The 24059-nt window shown below is 40.8% G+C and overlaps 4 protein-coding genes across 4 annotated transcripts; 2 read left to right on the forward strand and 2 right to left on the reverse strand.

Annotated features, from left to right (window-relative positions):
- Positions 1 to 1324: 1324 nt before the first annotated feature.
- On the forward strand, positions 1325 to 3924 carry ndufb10 (NADH:ubiquinone oxidoreductase subunit B10). Its single transcript, XM_056402503.1, has 4 exons — positions 1325 to 1560; positions 1854 to 1992; positions 3211 to 3350; positions 3777 to 3924. The coding sequence occupies exons 1-4, from the start codon at positions 1413 to 1415 to the stop codon at positions 3863 to 3865; spliced, it is 516 nt and encodes a 171-aa protein (XP_056258478.1). The 5' UTR covers positions 1325 to 1412; the 3' UTR covers positions 3866 to 3924.
- A 375-nt stretch (positions 3925 to 4299) lies between these two features.
- Positions 4300 to 6160, reverse strand: rps2 (ribosomal protein S2). Its single transcript, XM_056402502.1, has 6 exons — positions 5998 to 6160; positions 5797 to 5886; positions 5316 to 5423; positions 4878 to 5211; positions 4514 to 4605; positions 4300 to 4424 (listed from the first exon to the last, which is right to left on the reverse strand). The coding sequence occupies exons 1-6, from the start codon at positions 6133 to 6135 to the stop codon at positions 4344 to 4346; spliced, it is 843 nt and encodes a 280-aa protein (XP_056258477.1). The 5' UTR covers positions 6136 to 6160; the 3' UTR covers positions 4300 to 4343.
- Positions 6161 to 6922: 762 nt separating this feature from the next.
- Positions 6923 to 9175, reverse strand: rnf151 (ring finger protein 151). Its single transcript, XM_056401902.1, has 4 exons — positions 8779 to 9175; positions 8012 to 8181; positions 7791 to 7887; positions 6923 to 7571 (listed from the first exon to the last, which is right to left on the reverse strand). Exons 1-4 carry the CDS (start codon positions 8779 to 8781, stop codon positions 7101 to 7103), a joined length of 741 nt encoding a protein of 246 aa, XP_056257877.1. The 5' UTR covers positions 8782 to 9175; the 3' UTR covers positions 6923 to 7100.
- Positions 9176 to 9377: 202 nt separating this feature from the next.
- Positions 9378 to 23986, forward strand: tbl3 (transducin beta like 3). The gene is made up of 23 exons (XM_056402096.1): positions 9378 to 9525; positions 9653 to 9704; positions 9967 to 10062; positions 10811 to 10858; positions 10980 to 11121; positions 11209 to 11293; positions 11579 to 11749; positions 11935 to 12010; positions 12146 to 12242; positions 12333 to 12559; positions 13095 to 13236; positions 13971 to 14029; positions 14211 to 14317; positions 14474 to 14609; positions 16419 to 16658; positions 17223 to 17293; positions 18454 to 18610; positions 19193 to 19251; positions 20136 to 20239; positions 21421 to 21492; positions 21910 to 22068; positions 22949 to 23042; positions 23449 to 23986. The coding sequence occupies exons 1-23, from the start codon at positions 9494 to 9496 to the stop codon at positions 23825 to 23827; spliced, it is 2805 nt and encodes a 934-aa protein (XP_056258071.1). The 5' UTR covers positions 9378 to 9493; the 3' UTR covers positions 23828 to 23986.
- Positions 23987 to 24059: the final 73 nt, after the last annotated feature.

Raw genomic sequence — 24059 nt, forward strand, 5'->3', positions numbered from 1 at the left:
TTTGGCCCGGTTGAGGAGACGTATTTGCTTTCAAACAAGAGAATCTCTGCCAAGTTCTGACAGGAGAAAATAGGAAGGAGGGAAGAGAGGTTAAAGCCTGAGGTCTGAGGTGGTGGGGAGGCCCAGTGGACAGGAACCATATAACCAAGAAAGGAGAGAGAAAGGAAGAAGAACGTTTTAATTTTCATGTGGCCAAAATCTACCTGCTCTGTTTTAGGACTGACACACTGATAGAGTGTGATTTGACCATGTGATTTTATCAGCCATGTCTTGTTGTGATTGTTTATTAATTAGCTACATAAATAGTCTTGAAGGAAACAGTATGTCACAGCATCATATACAATATTAGCCTACATATTAAAACCACATTAGGCTACAGGTTTTCTTGCATTGGTGTGTCTGTGGCCGTATGGGGTTCTGTATCTTTCTCTGGAGAACTTCATGAGTTAAACAAAACAGATGTGCCTGCTGTTTTATTTGTCATCTCACAGTTGAGACACATCTCTGTCAGTGCTGCGCCATCAAATTTGAGATTTTCATGTTCCTGGCGGCATTCTGCACCTCATACATAGGCAAATCTGAACACAAAAACTATTTTTGACATTTTAAATGCTCTTTGATTATTAATATCAAAACATTTTAAGTGTCAGACACTCTCACTGGCTTTTAGACTCTGTACTAGTAGCATGGACAAATTCTGAGACAACGGTCCCTGTACACAGATGTGCAAAAGGTTCCACACCTACAGAGGAGCAACACCATCAGACAGGAAGAGAAGTAAAACGTTATTTGTTGTTGGTTCATTTTGTGTCTCTGCATTTCTTGAGAAAAACATTTGGCTTCTCTTTGTGATCATTTTATATCTCTATTTGTTTTGTGCATCTGTAGTTGTTTTGTCTCTGTAGTTGGTTTTTGTCTCTTGCTGTGTCTCTGTATTTGTCTGTGTAATCATTTTGTTTTTTTGTAATTGTTTTGTGTCTCTCTATAGTAGTTTTGTGTCTCTTTGTAGTTGCCTGATTGACTTTTTGTCAAGAAATGCTAACAGACTCTTCAAACAGAGCCTGGTCCAGGTTCTCTGCGGTTGAAGGTTGGCAGCTCTGCACCGCCACCTGCTGCCTTTAAACGGTACAACAGCTCTACCTGTAACCTTTACCCTTCAACCTCCATTTAAAAAAAAAAAAAATACTGCTATTGAGCTCGTACTAAGCTCCTCCTTACGCATAATATATGTACCCAGTATTAATTTTAGAATAATATAAAATAAAGAATAACTAGATTAAAAATTAAGTTTTACATTTGCTGACCTCTATTTCGCCATTTCTGTTGTGTCTACTGCGCATGCGCCACCTCGAAAGGAGAGCTGTCGAGGTCGAATTGTAGGATTTCTTCAGTCTTGGGCAAAATAAAGAAAAATGCCTTCAGATTTTGATAAAGGAGCATACCCGGAGCCCCCTCGGCAGACTCCGGCTGTGGACAAACAGACAGCGCTGCCAAACCCGGCCCTTATTCTGTCTAAACTCTTCTATTATTCCGTGGACCTGCCTGTCACCACATTTAGAGGTAACTAAAGCTAACGGAGCTAACCTTGCTAAAGGGACAACAACACAGCTATCGGGCCCCCGGGATGCTTTATATACAAAACGTTATGGGGTTTAGACATTAAACGATGATATCACAGCTGTTGCCTTGGATGATAATACATCAACTAATTTACAAGGCTCTGCTTTGTAGAGATAACGCTATGGAGAGATTTAACGTTAGCTATGTATGCTCTGTTAGCGAGGTGATGTACTAGATATCCATGCCGAATAGCCTTCCCCTAAGCTCAGCACTGTGTTTCTTCCCTCATTCAGATGTTGTGGACAGCATTCGGGCTAAAAACAAGGCCGTGTACTACCACCAGAAGTTCCGCCGTGTCCCGGACCTGACTGAGTGCCAGCAGGGAGATTACGTCTGCTACTATGAGGCAGAGATGCAGTGGAGGAGAGACTAGTGAGTAACGAATCAAACACACATTCAGACAATTTTGTGCCCAGGATGCTTAGATGCGACAATTACCAGAATAAATATACATGGCTTACATACAACACACAAACATAGTAGAGTAACACACACACACACACACACACACACACACACACACACACACACACTGGATAGATTACCAACTGTGCAAAGTTGCAAATGCCTTTGGTTCCCGAGTTCCTTCTAAAACTCCAGTTTCACTTTGTGGCAGGTTGTTTGCTATAATTTGATTAACTGATATAATATAAATTGATAAATAAGGGCCAAATGCAGCTACTGTATCTTTACCTAATTTTGAGGCCCTGTCTTATAGTCCGCGACCCTGTGTTGAAATCTAGTTGTAATATTTCCACAGAGCTCACAAAGATAAATTTACACAATGCACAATACAAACAATGCAACTTAATACCTGTTTCATGGTCAAGCTCGTCAGTGACAATATGGCATAGAGTTATCAATTTTTTTCAGTGCTTCTAAGTATTATATTACAAGAATTTCTTCCGATTTAATTAATTGAATTAACTTGCCTGGGATAAACAGCAGAAACTGGTAAATGGATTAACCAATAAAATATGTAAATTTTTGTTAAAATCATTAACTTGTCCATCCTGAGCTGATGAGCTTCCGAGCTACTGCAGGCACAGGAGTGACAGTGTTTGCTACAGGTCTGTTGGTGCTAACTGAACTCCACAAAACAAGGTTGAACAACCTCCTGAAGCACAATCCTCTGTCACAACAGTCCCACTTTTAGTTTGGAGCTGTTGAACATCCCCTGATAGCCTGCAAACAAAACATACAAAAACATATTATAACTGTCTGTTGCAGGCATGAATAAATATTTATGACTTTTGGTAATTCAATTTTAACACTTTTTAAACATATTTTAGGGCCTTTTATTGTGGAAACTAAACTCTATACTTTAAAATTTTTAAGACCTGCAAATAACCCTGTTGGTAAGGATAGCACTGGAGTGTGGCGATGGGCACTTAAAGGCAATAGCAGGACACATGCCGAGTGCTAGTGTAGGTGGAGCTGGGGGTCAGTAGGTGGCCCATAGCTCAAGTTTGTCCATATTTTAGTGTTTCTAATTTTGCGACATGACAATACCCCTGTGATACAGAGCAAGCGAGGAATTATTTTCCCAGTTTGGTATGGATCAACTTGACTGTTGTCTTCACTCCTCAGTAAAGTGGACCAGGAGATCGTGAAGGTGATCCAGGAGCGCATGAGGGCCTGTCAGCAGAGAGAAGGAGCCAGCTACCACCAGAACTGTGCCAAAGACATACAGCAGTTCAACGAGGTGACCAAGAACTTCCAGTCACGCTGTAAGTACTGTGCTGTTTGTAGCTTCAACATGTGTGGTGCAATAACAAGATGGAAATGTGTAAGCATCATGTTTTTAGTGTTTTTCAAGTAGCTTTCATTCAAGAATCCCCACGACATGTCATACCATGCCCGAATACAGCAAATACCAGTTACTTTATTACAAACAATTAAGAGCATTTTATTTTCAAGCAAGAAAAACAAACTTAATATTCCATTGGCTCCTGCTTCTGAAATGAGAATTGCCATGTCAGTTTTAATATGAATTGATATACATGTGAAGGCAGCAGTTTGGGTTCTGAGAAATCACAAGCATTTTTATGAACAAAAATACACTTTTTGCATGGACATTGACATGTCTTATTTGTAATTTAGATTTTCAATGGCTACCACTAAATGTTTTATATCTATGACCTGCCTCTTTTCAGACGGCGACCTGGGAGTGTACGCCAACGGGAGGAAATGTCTAATGAAGCAAAAAGAACGAATGATGGCAGCTCAGGCGGAGAGTGCTTAAGAACAGTTCTACAATCTGTCCTGTGTAATATTGTAAAATAAAATTTATGTCACAAATCATGTATTTGTCTTTCTGCTCTGTCCTCAGATAAAGATATCAAAAAAGTCAGACTTTCGAGTGTTGCACACACACGATCAAGTTTTCCTTCAAACACCAACCGATTCACTCAATTTGAGTTGCTGGACAAACTTTTACAGAAGGGATTAGGCTATTGTAAATTACACTAAATAAATGAGCAGTTAGTTATGGCAATACAGATTCATGGATTAGTCAGTTTCAAAATAATGTCACCAAATGAATTTCACCATTAATATTTTGACTCGGTTACATGGATCATCCACACTGCCTGATCCATGTAAGGTGCTTCTCATCTCTGATCCACACCTGTTCTTTCATGAGCTCACCACATGCAAAATAAGACAATGCACAATACATGTTGTTTCAGAACGTTTATTCAACGATTCTCTGTACAAAAAGTTTAGGAGGTAGCTGCCTGGACAGCCTGTCCCCTCTGCACAGACACCCTGGTGTGAGTCTTGGCCAGATGGTCAGTGAACTCCTGCAGTAAGAACAAGGTACAAAAGCCTGTTAATACATAAACCTTACATATTAGAAATCATGACAAAAAGCCTAAGATGTGTACTGTACCTGGTAAGGAGACTTTGTGAAGACGGTCTCCTTCCAGAGATCAGGGGTCAGGTAGCTGTAAGTCTTGGAGATGGCGTCAAAGGTGGCCTTGGCTGAGGAGTGAACAAAAACCATCAGTTGATGCTTAAGATGGAGGCTCCAGCACACAATAGTGCTGCAATATTATTTGGAAAAAAAATGTTGAGCACTGAAAGGGGAACAGAGGAGACCACTAGGACAGTCTTTCTGCCGTGCATTACAATACTCGTTTCTTTCTCTCCTGATAACGACAACTACACCACTGCAGAGGTGAAGCTGAGCAGAGCAAGGAGAAAACTAGATACACAGCGCAGATGAAGAGACAACCAATTTAGAAGCTGCTTACCGAAGTTGCCGAGGGTGGCGGTGCAGCCCCTGGCAGAGGTGTAGCAGTCATCAATACCAGCCATCATGAGCAGCTTCTTGGGCACAGGGGCGGACACGATGCCAGTACCGCGGGGGGCTGGGATGAGACGCACCAGGACAGAGCCACAGCGACCAGTCACCTTGCAGGGCACGGTGTGGGGCTTACCGATCTTGTTACCCCAATAACCTCTCCTGACGGGGACAATGGACAGCTTGGCCAGGATGATGGCGCCACGGATGGCTGTGGCCACCTCTTTGGAGCACTTCACCCCCAGACCCACATGGCCGTTGTAGTCACCAATGGCAACAAAGGCCTGTAAACAAAGCCAAAGGCCAACAGTGTTAGAGTTTGACATTAGCATTACAAGAAGATGACACTAAGTAACAAATGGAGACATACAGAATTCATTAAACTCACCTTGAACCTTGTGCGCTGACCAGCCCTGGTCTGCTTCTGGACAGGCATGATCTTCAGCACCTCGTCTTTCAGACCAGAACCCAGGAAGAAGTCGATGATCTCAGACTCCTGCATGAAAAAAGGTAGGAGAGTTGAGAATTACGTAAGGGTCCCCTGCAGCTCATAAGGAGAATATCTACCCATCTATAGTTGCATGATATTCCATCATGGCAGAACGTATAGTTCTCTAATATAAGACCTTCAGTTATATTAGTGCAGCAACCAAAGCTCAGCAGTAGAATAGTGTTAGAGAAAATGATGCTGTGCTCTGACTAAATCTAATGATACATTAGGAATAAAATAGTGCTACCAACACATACAATAGTTGGAAAGGAATTGAGAAGGGACTATCCTGGGGAGTTTTGCACTTTGACAGACCTCCCTTGCTAGTGTCATCTTCATCTAATACTTTGGAGTCTAATGGACAACACATACTGCTTACCTTGATGGGCAGAGAGTAAAGGTAGATCTCCTCCAGGGACTTGATCTTCATGTCCTTAACCAGGCGGCCCAGCTTGGTGACTGGCACCCACTAACAGAGTAAAGAGCAGGTACTCCGTTAAACATTACTCGTAGCATCCGTTTCACATATACACCATTACGTATCAAACAACAAAATTAAGGTTTAGGGTCTGAAACTTACTTCCTTGTCCTCGGACTTGCCACCACGAGCACCGCGGCCCCTGCCACGGCCTCTGCCGCGTCCACGGCCCCGGCCGCCGCGGCCACCAGCGCCAAAACCTCCGCGAAAACCTCCTCTACCACCGGCGTCGTCCGCCATTTGCTGCAGAACAAAACATTTTTAAATTAATTTATTTCTGAGCGGCAAACCAACGACAGCATTTGTCAGTATACATTTCTTTTAACATAATATCCAAGCCCACGAGCACCACCCGCCGCCATATTGCAAGCTGTGACCGTCCCTTCAAATGTATAAATATCTCGAGTTTCGCTGTATTGTTATAACAACTATGTTACGTGTTTGACAGAATGTGTTCTCCGGTAATTTTATAGATAAATTCAATGTGTTTGGCTGAATGATGCTGTAGATAAAGACGGATTTGACCCAGAACGGAAGGCTGTACATCCAACTTACGTGATCGATATAACAGGAAGAAGACCCATAAGAAGTTCCATTGGGTTTTATGTAGAGGTGTTATCGCGATATTTCGTCCAAGAGAAAAGGAACCAACAACTGCCCCCTGTTGGCAGCTTTTCCAAACATGACCTGTACTAGGTACTTGTTTATTTATTAGTTGATTGACAAAATTCATTGGCAGCAAGTTTTATAATTTTTTTAAAGGAAAAATACAAAAAAATTCACTTGTTCCATCTTCTCAAATGTGACTACGTTGGTAGTTTTGGCAGCTTACTCAACATGTTTGTGTTTTTAACTTTTGAGGCCAAAACAAGAAATTTGAAGTTAACATGGGCTTCTTAACCTAATGATTTATTTTTTGTTGCACAGGTGCATTATCATGTCATTCATCATAGTTCATCACTTGTCAACAAAGAATCAGTCACCACTTCTCCCTTAAATGAAGATATGGAGCAGGTATGATGATGGTGTAATGTTAAAGGCTTTATTTACAAAATAGATGAAATTACAGCACAAAACTGTAACAAATCCACCCATTTCTATCCTACCTACATATTAAAAACACACACCTTCAAAGAGATGAGCACATGCGGAAATTATACACAGCAGTAACCAACCAGCAGCAGCAGCAGTAACTGACTCGTCCCTCAACAGTTGCTGTTGTTGCTACTTGGAGTCCCACTGGAGCTGCTGCTGCTCTCTCCGAGGTCCTCCTCTTCTACCTCATGTAGATCATCCATCACCTCCAGGCTCTCACAGATTAGCCCTATCTGCCTCTTCATGTGGGCCATGGTGCTCTGCATCCTCCTCATCTTCCTCTGCAGGGCAGTGGCGATGGCCCTGTGGTTTCTTTGTCTGGCTTCATATTCTTGCCTCAGCTGCTTATAGCAGTTGTGTTCAGCCTGGTTGCGGTGGGAGAGTATCGTCCCACAGCCCATGTGGCAGGGCTGACGCCAGTGTTCGCAGTGGCGTGCATGGGTGTCCAGGTCTCTGCGCAGTAGCTGCGCCCGGCAGCCCTGGTACGGACAGGGGATGAGCTCGTACAGACAGCTCATACTGTGGCAGTACTGCTCAGAGAGGGGGAAGGTCTCTGCACAACCACGGATCTCATTCTTACACTGTAAAAGCCAGAAACAGAGCTTCAAGACTACATAGTGCAGGGCCACTTTTTGGGCTTCTTTGTTATTATTTGGTTTGATCCTCCTTTTTCTCCCAAATGTAGCCACTCAATTAAAAAATGGGAGTTGTCATAATGACAGGACATAACTTTCATCCCTGGTGACTGGCATTTATGCACAAATGGATACAAGTTCATCACTCTATTTTCATTTTCCCACCTTGATCTTCATGCGTCCAATAGATTTGCTCAGCTTGAACATGACAAAGATCAAGCTCGGGTTAACAGGCTTTCTACAGCAGGGACAGGTCTCCTGTCTATAGAGGACAAACGACAGTTACTCCTGTTCTTCTGAATGGACCAAACATCAATAAAAATTCAATACACCACAATTTTACAATGTTCTTGTCCAGTGGTATTGATCCATGTTGTGTTCAGTACCTCTTGAGCCACTGTAGGATGCATTTCTTGCAGAAGATGTGGTGGCATGCAGCTCTCACTGGACACCTGAGGACCCCCTGGCAGATGGTGCAGATCAGATCGTAGTCTGGGGTGTCCACAAACAGCTCCACATCGTAGCCCCCGCTCTGTGATGACACCTCTGGATCCGCCTGGATGTGGCCAATATAAACACTATTTCATTTTGGGTTATCATTGTGTATTATAATGTTTTCAGGGTAGATATTATTTGTCAAACAGTTGAGGAGATGGACAGACTGTAAAAGTATGAAAGTATCAACAATTTTTTCTACATCTGTAAAAACATGGCTGTACAGCTGCCTACAACTCGTCCACAGTGTTTTCTACATAAAGACAGGAGGTAACAAAACAGAATTTTTCTGGAAAGTCATATGACTGATCACATGATTACAAAAAGCAGGTGCAATCGGTCGGCCAAAACTCTGCGTGAAAGTCACAAAATGCTTATAAAATGCTTATAAACACATCATTGCCACCATCTTGTGGATTTTCTCATTTTAATTTCAATTCCATTTATTTAAATATTTAATTAAAAAAAATACTAATACATACAATAAATTTCAACAAGAAAGGACAGTCAGTTCACCAAAGATATAAGGAAGGTAGCTATTCCAATATAAAGGATGTAAGAGTAAATTTATTTAAACATACTTAAAAATAACCGCGATCATCCGTCAGTAAAATAAAACCTAGATTAAATAAATGAAGAGGAGCTGTTGTCTACTCACCATATTAATCTCCTGTCCTCAACGTGTTTCCATTCCCGGCGCTGGTTCACTCCATATCGATCCTCTGACATGTCACACACAGAACACTCACACCCTCGTTATCAATGTAACACACACATGAACATTCCTGACAAAACATGAAGGAGGGACCGTGTTTTTCTCTCTCTCTCTCTCTCTTTCTCTGTGTGTGTGTTTGTGCGGACAAATGAAAACAGTAAGTGATAAAAAACGAAGGCAGATAATGGGCGCTCATTATGGAGCGTCCTTTCCCAGCTGTTCTAGCATCAGAGCTCAGCCTCCGCATGTCAAACAGAGACCTTTAAACATGAATGGTTCCAGCTGAGTCTATTGTTTAAAAGTTATTATGAAATGTTTATTATAATTACGAATTATAAGACGCGTGGCATTCACTCAGTTTACACATGGAATGTTAAATCCCCACAAATCATAAGTTTATATGTTTTATTTTATGGGTTTGTGTATAGGCTATTTGCATGTTGACAATAGAAGCGGGGTTTTCAGCGTTACCAGCAGTAAACCGTTCTGGCCAATCACAGCTCCATGCGCTCAGATGACGTACAATGTGTGCGACTCCGGCTATCAACATGCGGGATGGATGTGTTGACTGTATCCAACGTGTGAAGTGAGAAATGTCAGTTTAATCACTCAGGCTGCCAAATATTTATATATTTCGGGGGCATTTTTCGTGATCAAGATGGCAAACACCAACCTTCAGTTCAAAACAAAGTAAGTGTTTTTGTCACATGACACGTCCAGGCTGCAAACATTGCAGGCTGGCTAATACAAGCTAAGCTAAAGTTTCACTTGTAGTTGCCGCAGCTTACAGTCATATATTTCTGTTATTTCATTACAGTTACACTGTTTCCAGCAAGATTGAACCGTTTTACAAAGGCGGGAAAGTGCAGGTGAGTGGTCCGCTTTGAGCGGAAAGCGTCTGTATTGCTGCACATCAGTCAATCTTAGTCTTAAAGGTGATATAACGTGGCTCTGCCGTAAAGGTTGGGGAAATTGTGTGTAACAGATTAAAACAAGAATGGCCCAAAGCGAAATAGCAGAGCTCCAAAAACAGACTTCTCCACAGAAAACTTGCAGCTGTCATCACAAGCTGATTTTGATAGTTTGGTCTTATGACTGCACCTTTAACCCCTCCGTCTGTTTGTTTTTCAGATCAGCAAAGATGAGAAACACATCTTTTGCACGTGTGGCTCTCATGTCAATGTTTTGGAGATCAGCACCGGGAAGATTGTCCACAGTGTTGAGCATGTGAGTCCACAGTGGGTGGTTACATTTGAAGACTGGAGTCGTACATCATTGATACTTACAGCAGAGCCTATTAGTATCTCAAAGACCACTTTCATGGGGGTGGAGGGGAGCAAATCATGCACAACAGAATATGGTTGCAAATTAAAAAAAAAAAATTAAAAAATAAAGCCAAATTATGGTTTAGGGGTGATTTGAAAGTGAAAGCTTATTTTATTTGCAGCTTATTTATGCTTTATTGAATGCAATGTAAAGTTTTTTGCATTTATGATAAATTAGACATTTATAGTATTGGTTTGTCGGTAATAGGATCCAAGATTTACACAATTTATTGATTCGTCGATTGACAAATGATTAATCTGACTGTTTTTTAAGTAATTGATTATCTGTCAAACACTTTCTGGTTCCAGCTTTTCAAATGTAAGGAATATTTGCTCTGCTTTGTTGTATCACTGTAAATTTAATGTTTTAGTGTTGAAGATGTCTACTTTGACTCTGGGAACCGGGAAGGTTTTTGACATTAAGGTTAAACAACAGATTAGTAAATTAAACATCCACAGATTAATAATAAAAGTAATTATTAGTTGCAGCCTTAAATACGATGTCACCCACTTACTTTACATCAGGCACTAGAATGGACATAAATCCTGAATTTTATCATCCCCTCTCTTATAATGTCAGTGATTTGTAAATTTGTACCTTTGATTATCCTGAGATCTTTCCATTTTGTCTATGCATGTTGTAACTGCAGGATGATCAAGAGGACATCACATCTTTCGCACTTAGCTGTGATGATGAGGTAAATCAAACACCTCAGCCATGTGTCCTTACTTCAGTGTGAATTTGCTGTGGGTTCTAATATCAGCCTGTAAAAGAGTATTTAAAATGTGTATATGTCTCTGCTCTGTGTCCCACCACAGCTGCTGGTAACAGCCAGCAGGGCTCTGCTGCTGAAGCAGTGGGACTGGAGACAAGCTCAGTGTACTCGGTCATGGAGGGCCATTCACACTGTGCCTGTAGCCAGTATGACCTTTGACTCCACGTCTACGCTTCTAGCCACAGGTCAGCTGACCACGGACTAGTAGTCAGTTACACCTGCTACATAGACATCTTACAGTTTACTGAGTTTCTCCTCTTGTTGTCCCGCAGGTGGCTGTGACGGCACCATAAAGATTTGGGATGTGGTGAAGCAGTACTGCACTCATAACCTGAAAGGGTCGTCTGGTGTTGTGCAGTAAGTCCAGATACCTGAAACTGCATGGAGCTTATTTCTTCAAATTTTTTTGACTGCAGAAGTTGCTGCTCGGTTTTAAAAGTTTTACAGTTAGTCAGGGGATAAGGTTAGTGAGTCGCTCCTGTACGGTCAGCCTAACTGATGTGGGGGGAAAAAAATCAAAGAATGACATAATCAGTTTGGTTGAATTAAACATAATTAAAAATTTATTTTTTTAATTTATATTCAGTTTTATGAAGTTAGACATTTCAGTTTTAAGTGGACTAACTTTGTGTATCTTTGCAGCCTGGTCCAGTTCCACCCAGACATCAGCCGGCTGCAGCTCTTTTCCTCCTCTCTGGACTGCGGCATTCGGCTGTGGGACCTACGTTCCAGTCAGTGTGTGTGTGTGCTGCAGAGCCACTACAGCGCTGTCACCTCCCTCTGCTTCAGTGCTGATGGTGGCACCATGGTCAGGTATTGTACTCTATATACTCTATATCTACCCCCCAAAAATGGACGCAATATCCCTGTTATCATAAGTCAAACTCAGGACATTTAAAAAAAAAAAAAAAAAAAAAAAAAAAAAAATGGCTTCTGTAGCTGTGTGTTTTAAAGCTGGTTTGCTCATTGTATGTAATTGTGCTGATCTTTATTTGTAGTTCTGGCAGAGACAAGATCTGTACAGTGTGGGACGTGAATACTCGAAAAGCCAAGAGGACTGTACCTGTCTATGAGGTGACACTGAAATTGAAAGATATTGGCTGCTAACACACAAAATCTTTTTTTTTTGTATTCCTTGTGGGGAAAATGCTGCAGCTGTGACTCTGAACTCCATTTGTTCATTGCTGTGTTTGTTGTCTCGGTCTCCAGGCTGTGGAGGGCGTTGTGCTGCTGCCTGAGAATAAAGATTTCTCTCAGATCGGAGTAAAGAGCAAAGACTTGCATTTCATCACAGCTGGCAGCAAAGGTTCGATTTTTTATTTTCCCTGTTCTGAAAATCTAAAGCATGTTTTTGTGCTTTGTTGAACTCACCTCTCCTCCCTTTCCTTCTCTGTAGGTGTGTTGAGAGTGTGGGAGGCCAGCACGGCGCGCTGTGTCTACACCCAGACCCTCCCCTCCACTCTCATCCCTGTTCACGGGGAGGAGGAGGAGGAGGAGAAGGACGATGACCCCCGCAGTCTAACGTACCTGCTTCACCTGCCCAACTCGTCCAGACTGGCCACAGTCACTGCAGAACACAACATACTGCTCTACCAGCTGCCTGGCCTCACCACACAGCAGCAGGTGGGTAATGGGCACACACCTGAGTGCAATATTTAGATCCAGAACTAATATTTATTCATTATTTAGAAGTTAAATGTCAGTATCAACCTGCCAGTACATTATTAAATCATTTATTTACATGATTTTAAATATAAAGGATAATATAAATTATTGTCATTACATATATCTACATCTTTGCTGTTGCCTTTGCTGCCAAATAGCAGGTTATTTAACCAGCTTGTAGTTTGTTTGTTATAGAGAAATTTTAAATTGAACATCAAAGAGAATGACATATGTTGAGTGTCTTTTACAAGGTTAACTGAAGAGAAAATTTCTTTTGGTCTTTTGGTTCTCTGTGTTATGTAGGCTGAACTAAGTTGGCACTCATATCACCCACTGATAATATATATATTTAGATATTTATAGATTTTTAATTCCTTGCACATTATTATGGGCAATTTGTGTAATGTCAAACTGGGGGGCCCCAGACATTGAGACCAGGTTTCAGTGACACAGATGCAGAATTAATGGATTCTCTGTCTCCACTCTCTCCCAGTTTGTGGGTTACAGTGACGAGGTGCTCGATGTGAAGTTTCTGGGTAAAGGCGACAGTCACATCATAGTGGCCACCAACAGCTGCCAGCTGAAGGTGTATGAGCTGCTCACCAACAGCTGCCAGATCCTCTACGGACACACAGGTCAGTCACCAGCAGGGGGCAGCATGTGTTCGTGTAGATCTACAGATGAGACTTCCAGTATTTCATTTATTCACAAGAGAGCGCAAAGCTTCTGTGATACTGCCATTTGTTCATAGATGTGTATAGCAAAGAAAGACTCTAAGACTCCATTTCACTGTAATTACTGTTAATGTAGGTGAAACATTCTTTAGTCACTTCTAAGTCGCTTTCGATAAAAGCATCTGCCCAAATGAGCGAATGTAAATGCATGTAAATGTATTTTTGCAATGTTTACTGTAGCTTCTCAAAGCTGCAGTCATTTTTTCACTGAATGGAAAAACCTGGGTGACTGGAAATGAATGGCTTACTATAATTAGACTCGTGTTAAGGCAAAGGTTATTTAGAACAGTGTCACAGATAAAAACCTGCTTTGCTTCGAGGCTGATTGACTAAGGCTAGATCTAGTCTTATGGAATAATAATGAAAGTGAATGTGCTTCACACTTAATAACCGACAAAGGAAAATAAAGGTAATGATGAACAAAGAAACTTGTAATCATTTTAATGATATTAGAATGTTATAATCTTTAATAAACACAGCTGTCAAAAGCAAAAAGACCAGAGGGGAACCAGAATCTGAGACAGTCAGGTTGTCTCAGCTTTGTGCTGTTAAAAGGTGACTTGATGAGCAGGTCAGATATCTATCGTCTGTTGTGATTCTTATCTCTTCTACTTGTATCTGCTCATCTTCCACAGATACTGTCCTCTCACTGGATGTGTTCAAAAAAGGCTCTCTCTTTGCAAGCTGTGCGAAGGTGAGCACACATGCAGCAACACTGCAGACAAGGAGCAGAATAAAAAAAGAAAGAAACAATAATTCCACACATAATCGACTCAAACCCACAAGTGTCAACAAAGCCACATGAAGCTTTTCTATAAATAGAGGCTCATTAAACCACATTTATGGTGTGTGTGTGTGTGTGTGTGTGTTTTCAGGACAGGTCAGTGCGTGTGTGGGAGATGGACAGTGACAGCGGTCTGGTGCGATGTGTGGCCCAAGGCTCAAGCCATGCTAATGCTGTGGGCTCCATCAGCTGCTCCAGGTAACACTCCACATTCCTGGAGCCAGTGTTTTCTTATTACATTTATGAACACTGATTAAGAATTAGTTGGTAGATGTTCAAAGAAGTTAAGAACTCAGTGATTCTTTGTGAACGTGCGTGACAGTAATGATCTTCCATTTTTGTCTCCGTGTCTAGAATGAAAGCATCTTTCATAGTGTCTGGCAGTCAGGACTGTACAGTGAAGGTGTGGGATCTGCCAGCAGACATGTCTACAGCAGGGACAGGCATGTGTCAGCTGACTTCCCGTGCCACAGAGAAGGCACATGACAAGGTACAGGACAAAAACTTATAGTCCAGGAAGAAACCGCAGCTATTTGTAGCTGGCAGCATACCCAAAGAAAGACATTGTTTGCTGGAGATCACCAGCTTCATCCAGTGCATAGGACGAATTACATAACAGTTCATAGCGTTTATCAAATACCATCTGACAATGGCCTCTGTCCAGATTTGAGCTTGGAAAATCAAGGCTGTTCCACAAAAGCGACCTTTGCATGATCTCATCAGAGAAACAGTTGTTTTACTTTCAGCTTCAAACAAAGCTAAATCAAATACCTGAGATGTCAAATAATAAGTGCAGAAAACAAAAGTTCAGGGTATGTCTGCATTTTTTTGCCAGGCTTCACCTGTTTAAAAGTAGACAAATGCTGTTTGTGAATAAGAAAGTATTTCCTCTTCAAATTCATACACGAAAGGCTTTTGTGTGTACATTCAGAAAGTCTTTTTTAAATGGTGACGGAAACAAAGAAAACACAGTCGTTATTTAACTGTTTTATTGTTAAATCTCTGAAAGCCCTTCTCAGTAGTTTCTAAAATCTTGGTTAAATCATGACTTTTTTGAAACCTGTCAGCAGAGAAAACAGTTTACACTTCACCAAAGTTCGACAAGATAATGTTGCATTTTAGTGTAAACAGGGGAAACTGAGCTTTTGCTGTTAACCTTTTACTCTGAATGTAACATGTGGTGTAATTTCACTTTTGGTCACTTCCAGCTTTTTGTTGTTGCTTACTACATATGTACTAAGTATATTCACCTGGCTGGTTACACATCACAGGTGTTTTGATTGCTGTGTCTTCATGTTGTTAAACACTGCACGAGTTTAGGATATAGTGTTGAATGAGGGTCTTTATGCAGCTGTTCAGATAATATTAGCAGCTTAGTCACTGTGTTCTTCTGAGGTGATAGAGCGGATCATCCGTTCAAATCTGTGACAATGGTTTATTCTTTCAATAATCTTTCTGTCTGCTGAAAGTACAAGGCATCAAATCACTTCTATATAACTTTGTTTCTTCAGAGTTTTCTGCTTCTTGCATTAAGAAAGCCAACAGTAATATGGTTACTTAAATGCATGTGCACACAGTTGTTCTTGGAATTGTAGTGGAAATAGTAGTAGAATTACAGACAAGCTGAGGGAAAAAATGGTTCACGAAAAAATAAATGGTAACAAATATCTTACATCATCAAAAAATGTTACTTTTAAAAAGCCACTTAATGTGCATATATTAATAATAAACATAAGAAATAGCTTTATATTTTATTGGATTCTTCAGGCCTTGCAGAGAAACATTTTTAATGAGGATACACCCTCTCTCACACACACAGATGAGTCAGTCTCTCGCCATCTCTTTAGTTTCATGAAAGGTGACTCTTCTCATAAGGAAGTGCATGAAAACTCAATTGCTCACCAGGACAACTGTCAACAAGATGCTGGGGAGTCAGATTTTTGCACAATTTCCTGCTTTTCCTGCTGCACCGTCACACCCCTGACTCAAGCCCTAACATATGGTGCATGATTGTATGTCCATAATCAGCGCCTGCTTACTTAACTTTTCTTTTGTTTTCATGTAAAACATTCTTTAGGAATATATCTACAGAGAGTGTGAGATGTTAATCAACTATAGAGGCAGCGTAATGACAGGAATTTAAATAATTCAAAAAATGTGATTTTACATCCTCCTTTTTCTGTCCTATCACCATGTCACCTCATTTTTTTGTTTTTTTTTTACCTGAATTTCCTCCTTCATCTCACCAACTTTGTGAAAAGTTATTCCTCATGTCCCTTCTCCTTTGTCATTTCTCCAGGATATAAACAGTGTTGCGGTGTCGCCCAATGACAAGCTGCTGGCCTCGGGATCCCAGGACCGGACCGCCAAGCTGTGGTCGCTGGCAGGGGAGGGGAACCTGGGCCTGCTGGGGGTGTTTCGCGGCCACCGCCGCGGCGTCTGGGCCGTGTGCTTCTCTCCCGTCGACCAGGTGCTGGCCACATCCTCTGCAGATGGCACCACCAAGCTCTGGAGCCTGCAAGACTTCAGCTGCCTCAAGGTGGGCCACTATGTCACAGAGTGTTGTTTCTTACAGGAACTGAAGACTGACCGGATACAACAGATGTTTGTACAGAAAGCTTGTTTCTTTATTAGTGTGCTATTTTTTTGAAAGGCTGTATTTCACACTTACATGCTTATTGGACATGTTATCATAACTTTATTTATTTGTACAGCACATAAAATTGTTAAAAACTGTTAAAATTAATGTTAAAATAATGGACAAAATTATCACAGAGATGTAACAGATAGAATATGTTACAGATAAAGCAATTAAGCAAAAGTCATGTAGTAAAAGTAAGTTTTAAAACGTTATGACACGATATCTCTTACTTTAGCTGGGGATATTTCTGTCTTTGTTAGATCCAAATAATTGTTATGCCATGACGGCAATCATCTGAAACATGACAGCAGGAGTGGTTAAGGTTCATTATATTCCGCCTCTTCTCGTAACTGACTGTAATTGTTGAGCTTTTTCATTTTATTTCAGAGATTTTTTTGATTCTGAAATAGAAATTAAGTGCTTGTGTTTTATTCATTTATTTTTCCTCTTGGATCTCTTCAGACATTTGAGGGGCACGACGCGTCAGTCTTGAAGGTCATCTTTGTGAGCCGAGGCACTCAGCTGCTCACCAGGTAACCAACTACCTCTTGTGTAAAGATGACTCAATTATTGTAAAACTTTTACCTGCATAGATTTAAAAAATGTTAGAATTTATGAATTACCTTCATATAAAGTGCAGTAAACAGAAGAAACCTAAATCAAATCAGTATTTCATATCACCGCCAAGAACATAAGGCAAGATATAAATAGAATTATGTTAAATAAAAATATTTCTACATATACATTTGAAAATGCTCATAATCATCATAAGGCTGGCTCGATCCGCTTTACCATTCACCTGACACATAAACAGTAACATACTACATACTAATTGTATAAAGTACATATTATATACTTACTTATCTTTAAAGTCTGCTATTGTTTGCATTTAGTATACAAGAAATCCACGTTACTGTTTTATACTAACAGGAAATGAAAACTTAAGGTACAACAAAAATAATTTTTGTTCATGGAGCTTTTTCACCACCTTCCGCTTTGAGCTGTAATTTTTTCCAGCTATGAGTAGCTCGTCCAATTACTCTTTGCATTGTGGGAGAATAGTGTGAATCTTCTACAAATCAGTGTCTTTGATTCTGCACGATGTCTAGTTTGAGCAATGGGCTTCGTTATCGATTAGTATTTAAATTGTTTTTTGATTAACTGATTAATTGTATGGTCTATGAAATGTCATCAAACAATGAAAAATGCCTGTCACAAGTTCTGAGAGCTCAATATATGATGTTTTGTCCAACTTATAGTCAAACGCCAAAGATATGAAATCTTCACATTTGAGAGGCGAGAACCAGAGAACGTTGTTTGATTAAAGAACTTTTTTGATTTCCAAATGACAAGAACCAAAATACTTAAAGAGATAAATAATATAATAAAATAAAATATAATATAATATGTATAATTAAATACTAAATATACAGGATACAAAATACAAAACGTAGCAGCAGATGACTTGTGTTGCACATGGTGGATTGTCAACTTCAACGATTATTTAATTTTCTCCAGTGTGAACACGCCACACACTCACACCTATTTAGGATGAGCGTGTACTGTAGTATGGATTTAGGGAACAGTCTGTGTATTTAAATGTGTCTGCATCACTGTGAATCTGCCTTCTTCTGTCTTTGTGATAGTGACAGGCAGCTGCAACTCAACGCCTCTTATCATTTTCTATCTGTAGTGGCTCAGACGGTTTAGTAAAGCTGTGGACCATAAAGACCAATGAGTGTGTGAAGACGCTGGACGCCCACCAGGACAAAGTGTGGGGTCTCCACGCCAGCCGCAAAGACGACAAGATGGTGACCGGGTCAGCGGACTCTAACATCACTGTGTGGGTGGTAAGTCGGATTTGACAGATCGTCACCTGCTGAACAGAGCAGTTGAAGAGAGGATTAAGATGGACTGATTTAACAATCAAACCTAATAATAATTAATAATTAGTTAATAGTAATGATTACTATATTAAGGAAGTGACAGAGTTTGTCTTATCTTGGTATTAGTGTTACTGTTTGTTTATCTAACTCTAAACCTGGCAGGATGCCCAACTGCTCTTTTTAAATAGTTGCATGCCGTTCTCAGTCCTTCTCAAGATGTCCTACACTTAAGAATGTTTCTTCTCTATCATGTTACTATTTCATGGTGCTTTAATAAGTTTCATTTCTATTTCTATTTTTTATTTCTGTTTAATCCTATTCTCATTGCAGATTGAATAGTGCTTGTTTTAGTATCATTTCTGTATTTTCATATGAACTTTTTAATATATATATATATATTTTGCATTTTTATCTGTTTTTAAATTCAAGAGTCTACTCCTTTATTGGTATGATCTTTGCTTTATATAAGATTGATGTATATTTACTTTATCCCCTGCAGGGATCAACACATTAACACAAAAGATTTTGTCCTCTGCCCATCTCTAGGATGTGACTGAGGTGGAGCTGGCGGAGGAGCAGGCCAAACAGGAGGATCAGATACTCAAGTAAGTTACACATTACATTATCTTTCAGATATGTAAAATCCATCCTCCATCCCTCCCATCTGTTCCATCAAACTGAAGCGGTGGACAAACAGTCTTGTCGTCTTTCTGTTGGAGGTCAGAGGTCGTGGAGGAGTCGCTCAGTCCCAGACTAAACCCCTTGGTCTACTTTTCGTCCTCCTGTCTGTCTGTCGCCTGATCAGTAAATAGAGGCTGTGTTAGGCTAAGGTGGACCTCGCTGGGTCACAGGTCAGGGCTGGCAGAGATCAGGGCTGTATGAGAGTGCCGCAGTGTTTTCTGATAAGCGTGGGACTTTCAGGTCTCAGACAATTGATTACATGTCTTTGATTTGTGAATGTGTTTTTTGTTCACTGGTGTGTTTATACATGCTGGTAACAAATGGATTATTACCAGGTAGCACCACAGACAGAAAAGACAAATGATGTGTGCACATGATAATGTAATAGGCAAAGGATTTCTGCAAAACGACCTTCAGATTTCTTGTTAGTGAGGTAACATCATCTCAAAGTTTGTTTCTTTTGTTTTCACCTTTTCTAAAAAATAAAAACAACCAATACTTTTATGACATTAACTTCCTTCAATAACCATTAACTCTGACTTTCAACCATCTGGTGTATTTGTTTTTAGGGTTAAGCTAATGGGCATGTCTATTGTGTGTAATGTCAAGCTGCGAACCACTGACATAGTCAAACAAAAATGTGTGTACATTTGACTTGGTGCATTTTGTGGGAAAGTTGTAGACAGTTAATGTGAATTCATGTGTAAACCATCATTGAGAAATTTCTCTCTCTCTCTCTCCCCCCCCTTTTTTTTTTTTTCAAAATGTTGGCTGCCTGTGTATGACCGTGTGTTTATTGTGTCTGAAGGAAGCAAGAGTTGTCCAACCTGCTCCATGAGAAGAAGTATCTTAAGGCCCTGGGTCTGGCCATATCACTGGACCAGCCTCACACTGTGCTCACTGTGATCAAAGGTATTTTTTTATCCTATCAGTCTTCAGTCAATCAGTATTTCACTGTCTCTAACCTGACTGATTGTGTGCTTATACAGCGCTTTCAATTCAAAATATATTTTCGAGTATTTCTTAACACCTCGTGCAGGCTATACATCTCTGTCCTTTGTCTTTTCAGCTGTTGTTATCTTGACAGGGGGTGTCATCTCTTACTGCTCACTTTAGGAGTTCAGTCATTCGAGCACTCATACATACACACCACACCACCTGATACTGCACTGTCATGCTCCATGGGCTCCAAAAGCAACTACTGCCCTTGTCACGAGAGGAAAAATAATCTGTTTTCAAAACAATTGAGCGCAGTGACATTTTGTTAATCTCATGCAGAAGGATATAGCTGTCATATCCTTCTGTGCTTTGGGAGCACAATTACAGGTCAAAAGAAAACAAAGAGGGTTCTTGGACAAATCACAGATGGTTTATAATGTTTGTACTGTTGTGAACTTTTTGTTTGTACTTACATTAAAGCCGACATGGTGCTACTGCAAAGTAAAAGTTGTTTTATAGTAGCCAACAGAACATCTTACTATAGTCTTTAAATTAAACGTCCCAATATTATTTCAGATTCTCTCATCTGCAGAACTTATTCAAGAATGGAAATGATCTCTCTTCAGTGAGTAGGTCATAGGTGTAAGGCCTCGTTCAAGTGCAGTATTACAGGCGGTGGATCAGCATGCACGTCACGTGTGTCAAATAAAAGGCAGATGCATTGTAGGTTTGGCAGTATTATGCAAAGTTATATTGATCACGCCTAGTAAATGCTTACTCTGACAAGAGAATAGATTTAACCAAACCCAGGTTTGCCCAGAACAATTTCAAAGCAGAGAATCTGGTTATGTGTTGATATTAGTTTCCACACGACTACGATTTTGATAAGACATAAAATACACATAGTGTCTTCATAAATGATTTAACCCCACTGTGGTACTGCAGTAGTGCAGTAGACGCTAACGTTTGGAGAGATGTTTACATTGAAAGGGAGGTGTTTCAGTGGCCCCTGATATGATGAGACTTATAAACTTAAGAATTAGTGAAATGATGATGTTCACGTGAGGACAACTTGTTCAGTTGCTGCAACAAACGTAGCATAAACAAATGGACAATGTCATGTTGGCTGACGTGTTGGTCTCTGTTGCTCTTAGCGATCCGTCAGGGGGAGGACAGCCGCGAGTTGTTGGAGAAGACACTGCTGAAACTTCGACTGGATCAGAAAGGTAACAGGTCGCCGATGTCCTTAAACCGTTTTAATCATCACACGCAACAACAGGAAAAATAAGGTGAAAATGTGCAGGCTGTCTGAACTCTGTTGTGAGGTGTTGGACTGAGCTGAAACCCAATACATTTGAAAGTGTAATCCTCAGGCTCTCTGTTGGTGTTGTTTGCTGCCATATTATTTTCATTTCCAGCGCACAATGAATCTTTGGATAGGTTGGGCCATTTGAAGGAGCCTTCGAAATGGGACTGGTCTTCAAATAAAAGGATGTGGAGTAGGGACACAGTTAAAAAGCCATAAAAAGACTGTCAGCGGAGAAAGTAATAAAGCCTGTCTATCTCTTTTTTTTTTTTTTTTTTCCCTTCATCTCTGGCTGCTGCCCAACTCTCTACCCTGTAATGGCTTCACTCCCACTCAGAGTCACTCCTGCGCTACTGTGTGGTGTGGAACACCAATGCCAGAAACTGTCTAGATGCCCAGGCTGTCCTCCAGGTGCTCCTCACACACCTGCCGCCTGAGGAGCTGCTGCAGTACCAGGGCGCCCGAACACACCTGGAGGGGCTCATCCCATATACAGGTCAGTGAAGGGTGTGTGTGTGTGTGTGTCTGTGTGTGTCTGTCTGTCTGTCTGTCTGTCTAAGTCAGACAAAAAGCGTTGGGTAGAGGAGACAATGAAGTGTATTTATCGAGCTTTAATCTCGGTCATATGCCCAAATTATTGTAAAATACCCACATTGCAGATCTGTATATGAAAACAAACCTCCAACAAATCTCCCAGCCTTAGACATTGAATGATTCAGTATAGCGAAATAGAAACATACACAAAATACACTTGATATACAGAATAACTGGGATTGCCACTGGGTCCAAGGGCTTAATGAGAACGACACCATTAGAATAGTTAACATAAGGAAACTTGAACAAGTGCCATAGAAGCAGTATAAGTGAACTGTGAAACCTGGTTTAATGGTGACGTAATGGAGACAAACAGGTTTAAGATATCTTTTACATGTGTTACTGCAATTAGAGACTCTCCTACAAAGAAAATGAGGAATAATCTCTGGGGCCTTAGGTTTGATTTTTACCTCTGTTTCAAAGATAGGTGTGTCTCATGTTGTGGGCACACATTCTTTTGCATATGAGTGCATACCCATGTTCCACAGGGTGACTTAACATGACTCACATTTGACTTAAACCTGGTAAACTGGAGAAACAGGACATTTAAATGTCATCACTAGAACTGGTTTAATTACTGAAGAGTGTCTCCTTTCCTCTTTTTTTCTGTGGGGCAGTGTTAACATAAACATGATAGTTATCGTTTTGCATAGGCAAAGTGGATGGAAAAATGACCTTATTGTGAAGACATATACCATAGTTTCCTGTTACCCTTCACATTACTTCCTGGTCATGAATCTGATTTTGACTGAAATGACTGATTCCTCTTCGATCTCCCACAGAGAGACACATGCAGAGGATTGGACATTTGCTGCAGGCGTCCATGTTCCTGAACTACATGTGGCAGAAGATGAGAGTGGCCGGAGCACCGTCCAGGTGAGAGTCTCAGACTATTTATTCAAGCTCTCAGGTCACAGACTGGAACTCATGAACTCATCTAAGATCCTGCTCTGTCGTTTCTTCTGTGTAACAAAAGACATTCTCACAATCCGTCAGTCAAACATGCCGGAAGATGAAGAGGTTGTGTTGTTTGCTACTGAGCAGCATTCTCAGCCTTGAATGAGGCATGCTGCCACATTTTTCCTTTTCTGAATGATGCTTTGAAATGACAGACTTCAAGTGATGCGTGGAAACGGTTACCATGGTTTCTTTTGTCATAATTCACAACATATCTCTGGAGCATAACCTTACAGTATCAATGTAGTTACATGATAGATGCTGTTTGAAGAAAACTGCTGTTTTGCAGTCTCTGAGTCTAATCCATGTTGTTGTATCTGTCTAGCATGGGCCAAGATGAAGAAATGGACACCACTCCATTGGCACAGAGCCAACCTTTCCTGATGATTGACAAGGAGAAAGGAAAGGGCAGTGGTGAGGAGAGGCAAGATGCTGGGGATGACAGCGATAGCGGACAAGATGAAGATCCAAATTGTCCTGTTGAGGAGGAGGAGGACGATGAGGTCAGCGTCACCAAGAAAGCCTCCACATGCGGCGGGAGGATAGCAAACGGAGCGAGCACCAAAACAAATGGCAACCACCACTCTGAAAGTGAGGAGAGTTCAGAGGACGAAGATGTGGAAGAAGATAAGAACGAGCAAACTAAAATGGTGAAATGTCTCCGAGTTTCTTCTGCCCCTCAGTGCCAGACATCTGCCAGCTGACATGGATCACCAAGCTAAGCACAGATGACTCACTCCTGAAGAAAAAAAAAACCAAAAAACTCAGGAGGTCCTCCTATCTCGGATCTTTAGCTGGAACGACACACTGAATGTGTGGCAGTGCAGGAAGAGACAGGTGTGGAATGATGATAATACAGACAACAGGCCTCTCTTTCCTGAGTTCCTCAGACAAAACGGACAGAAGGGAGAAAAAGATATGGAAGGAGAGATTGAA

The sequence above is a fragment of the Seriola aureovittata genome, chromosome 17, assembly GCF_021018895.1.
Source record: "Seriola aureovittata isolate HTS-2021-v1 ecotype China chromosome 17, ASM2101889v1, whole genome shotgun sequence".
Classification (NCBI taxonomy): Eukaryota; Metazoa; Chordata; class Actinopteri; order Carangiformes; family Carangidae; genus Seriola; species Seriola aureovittata.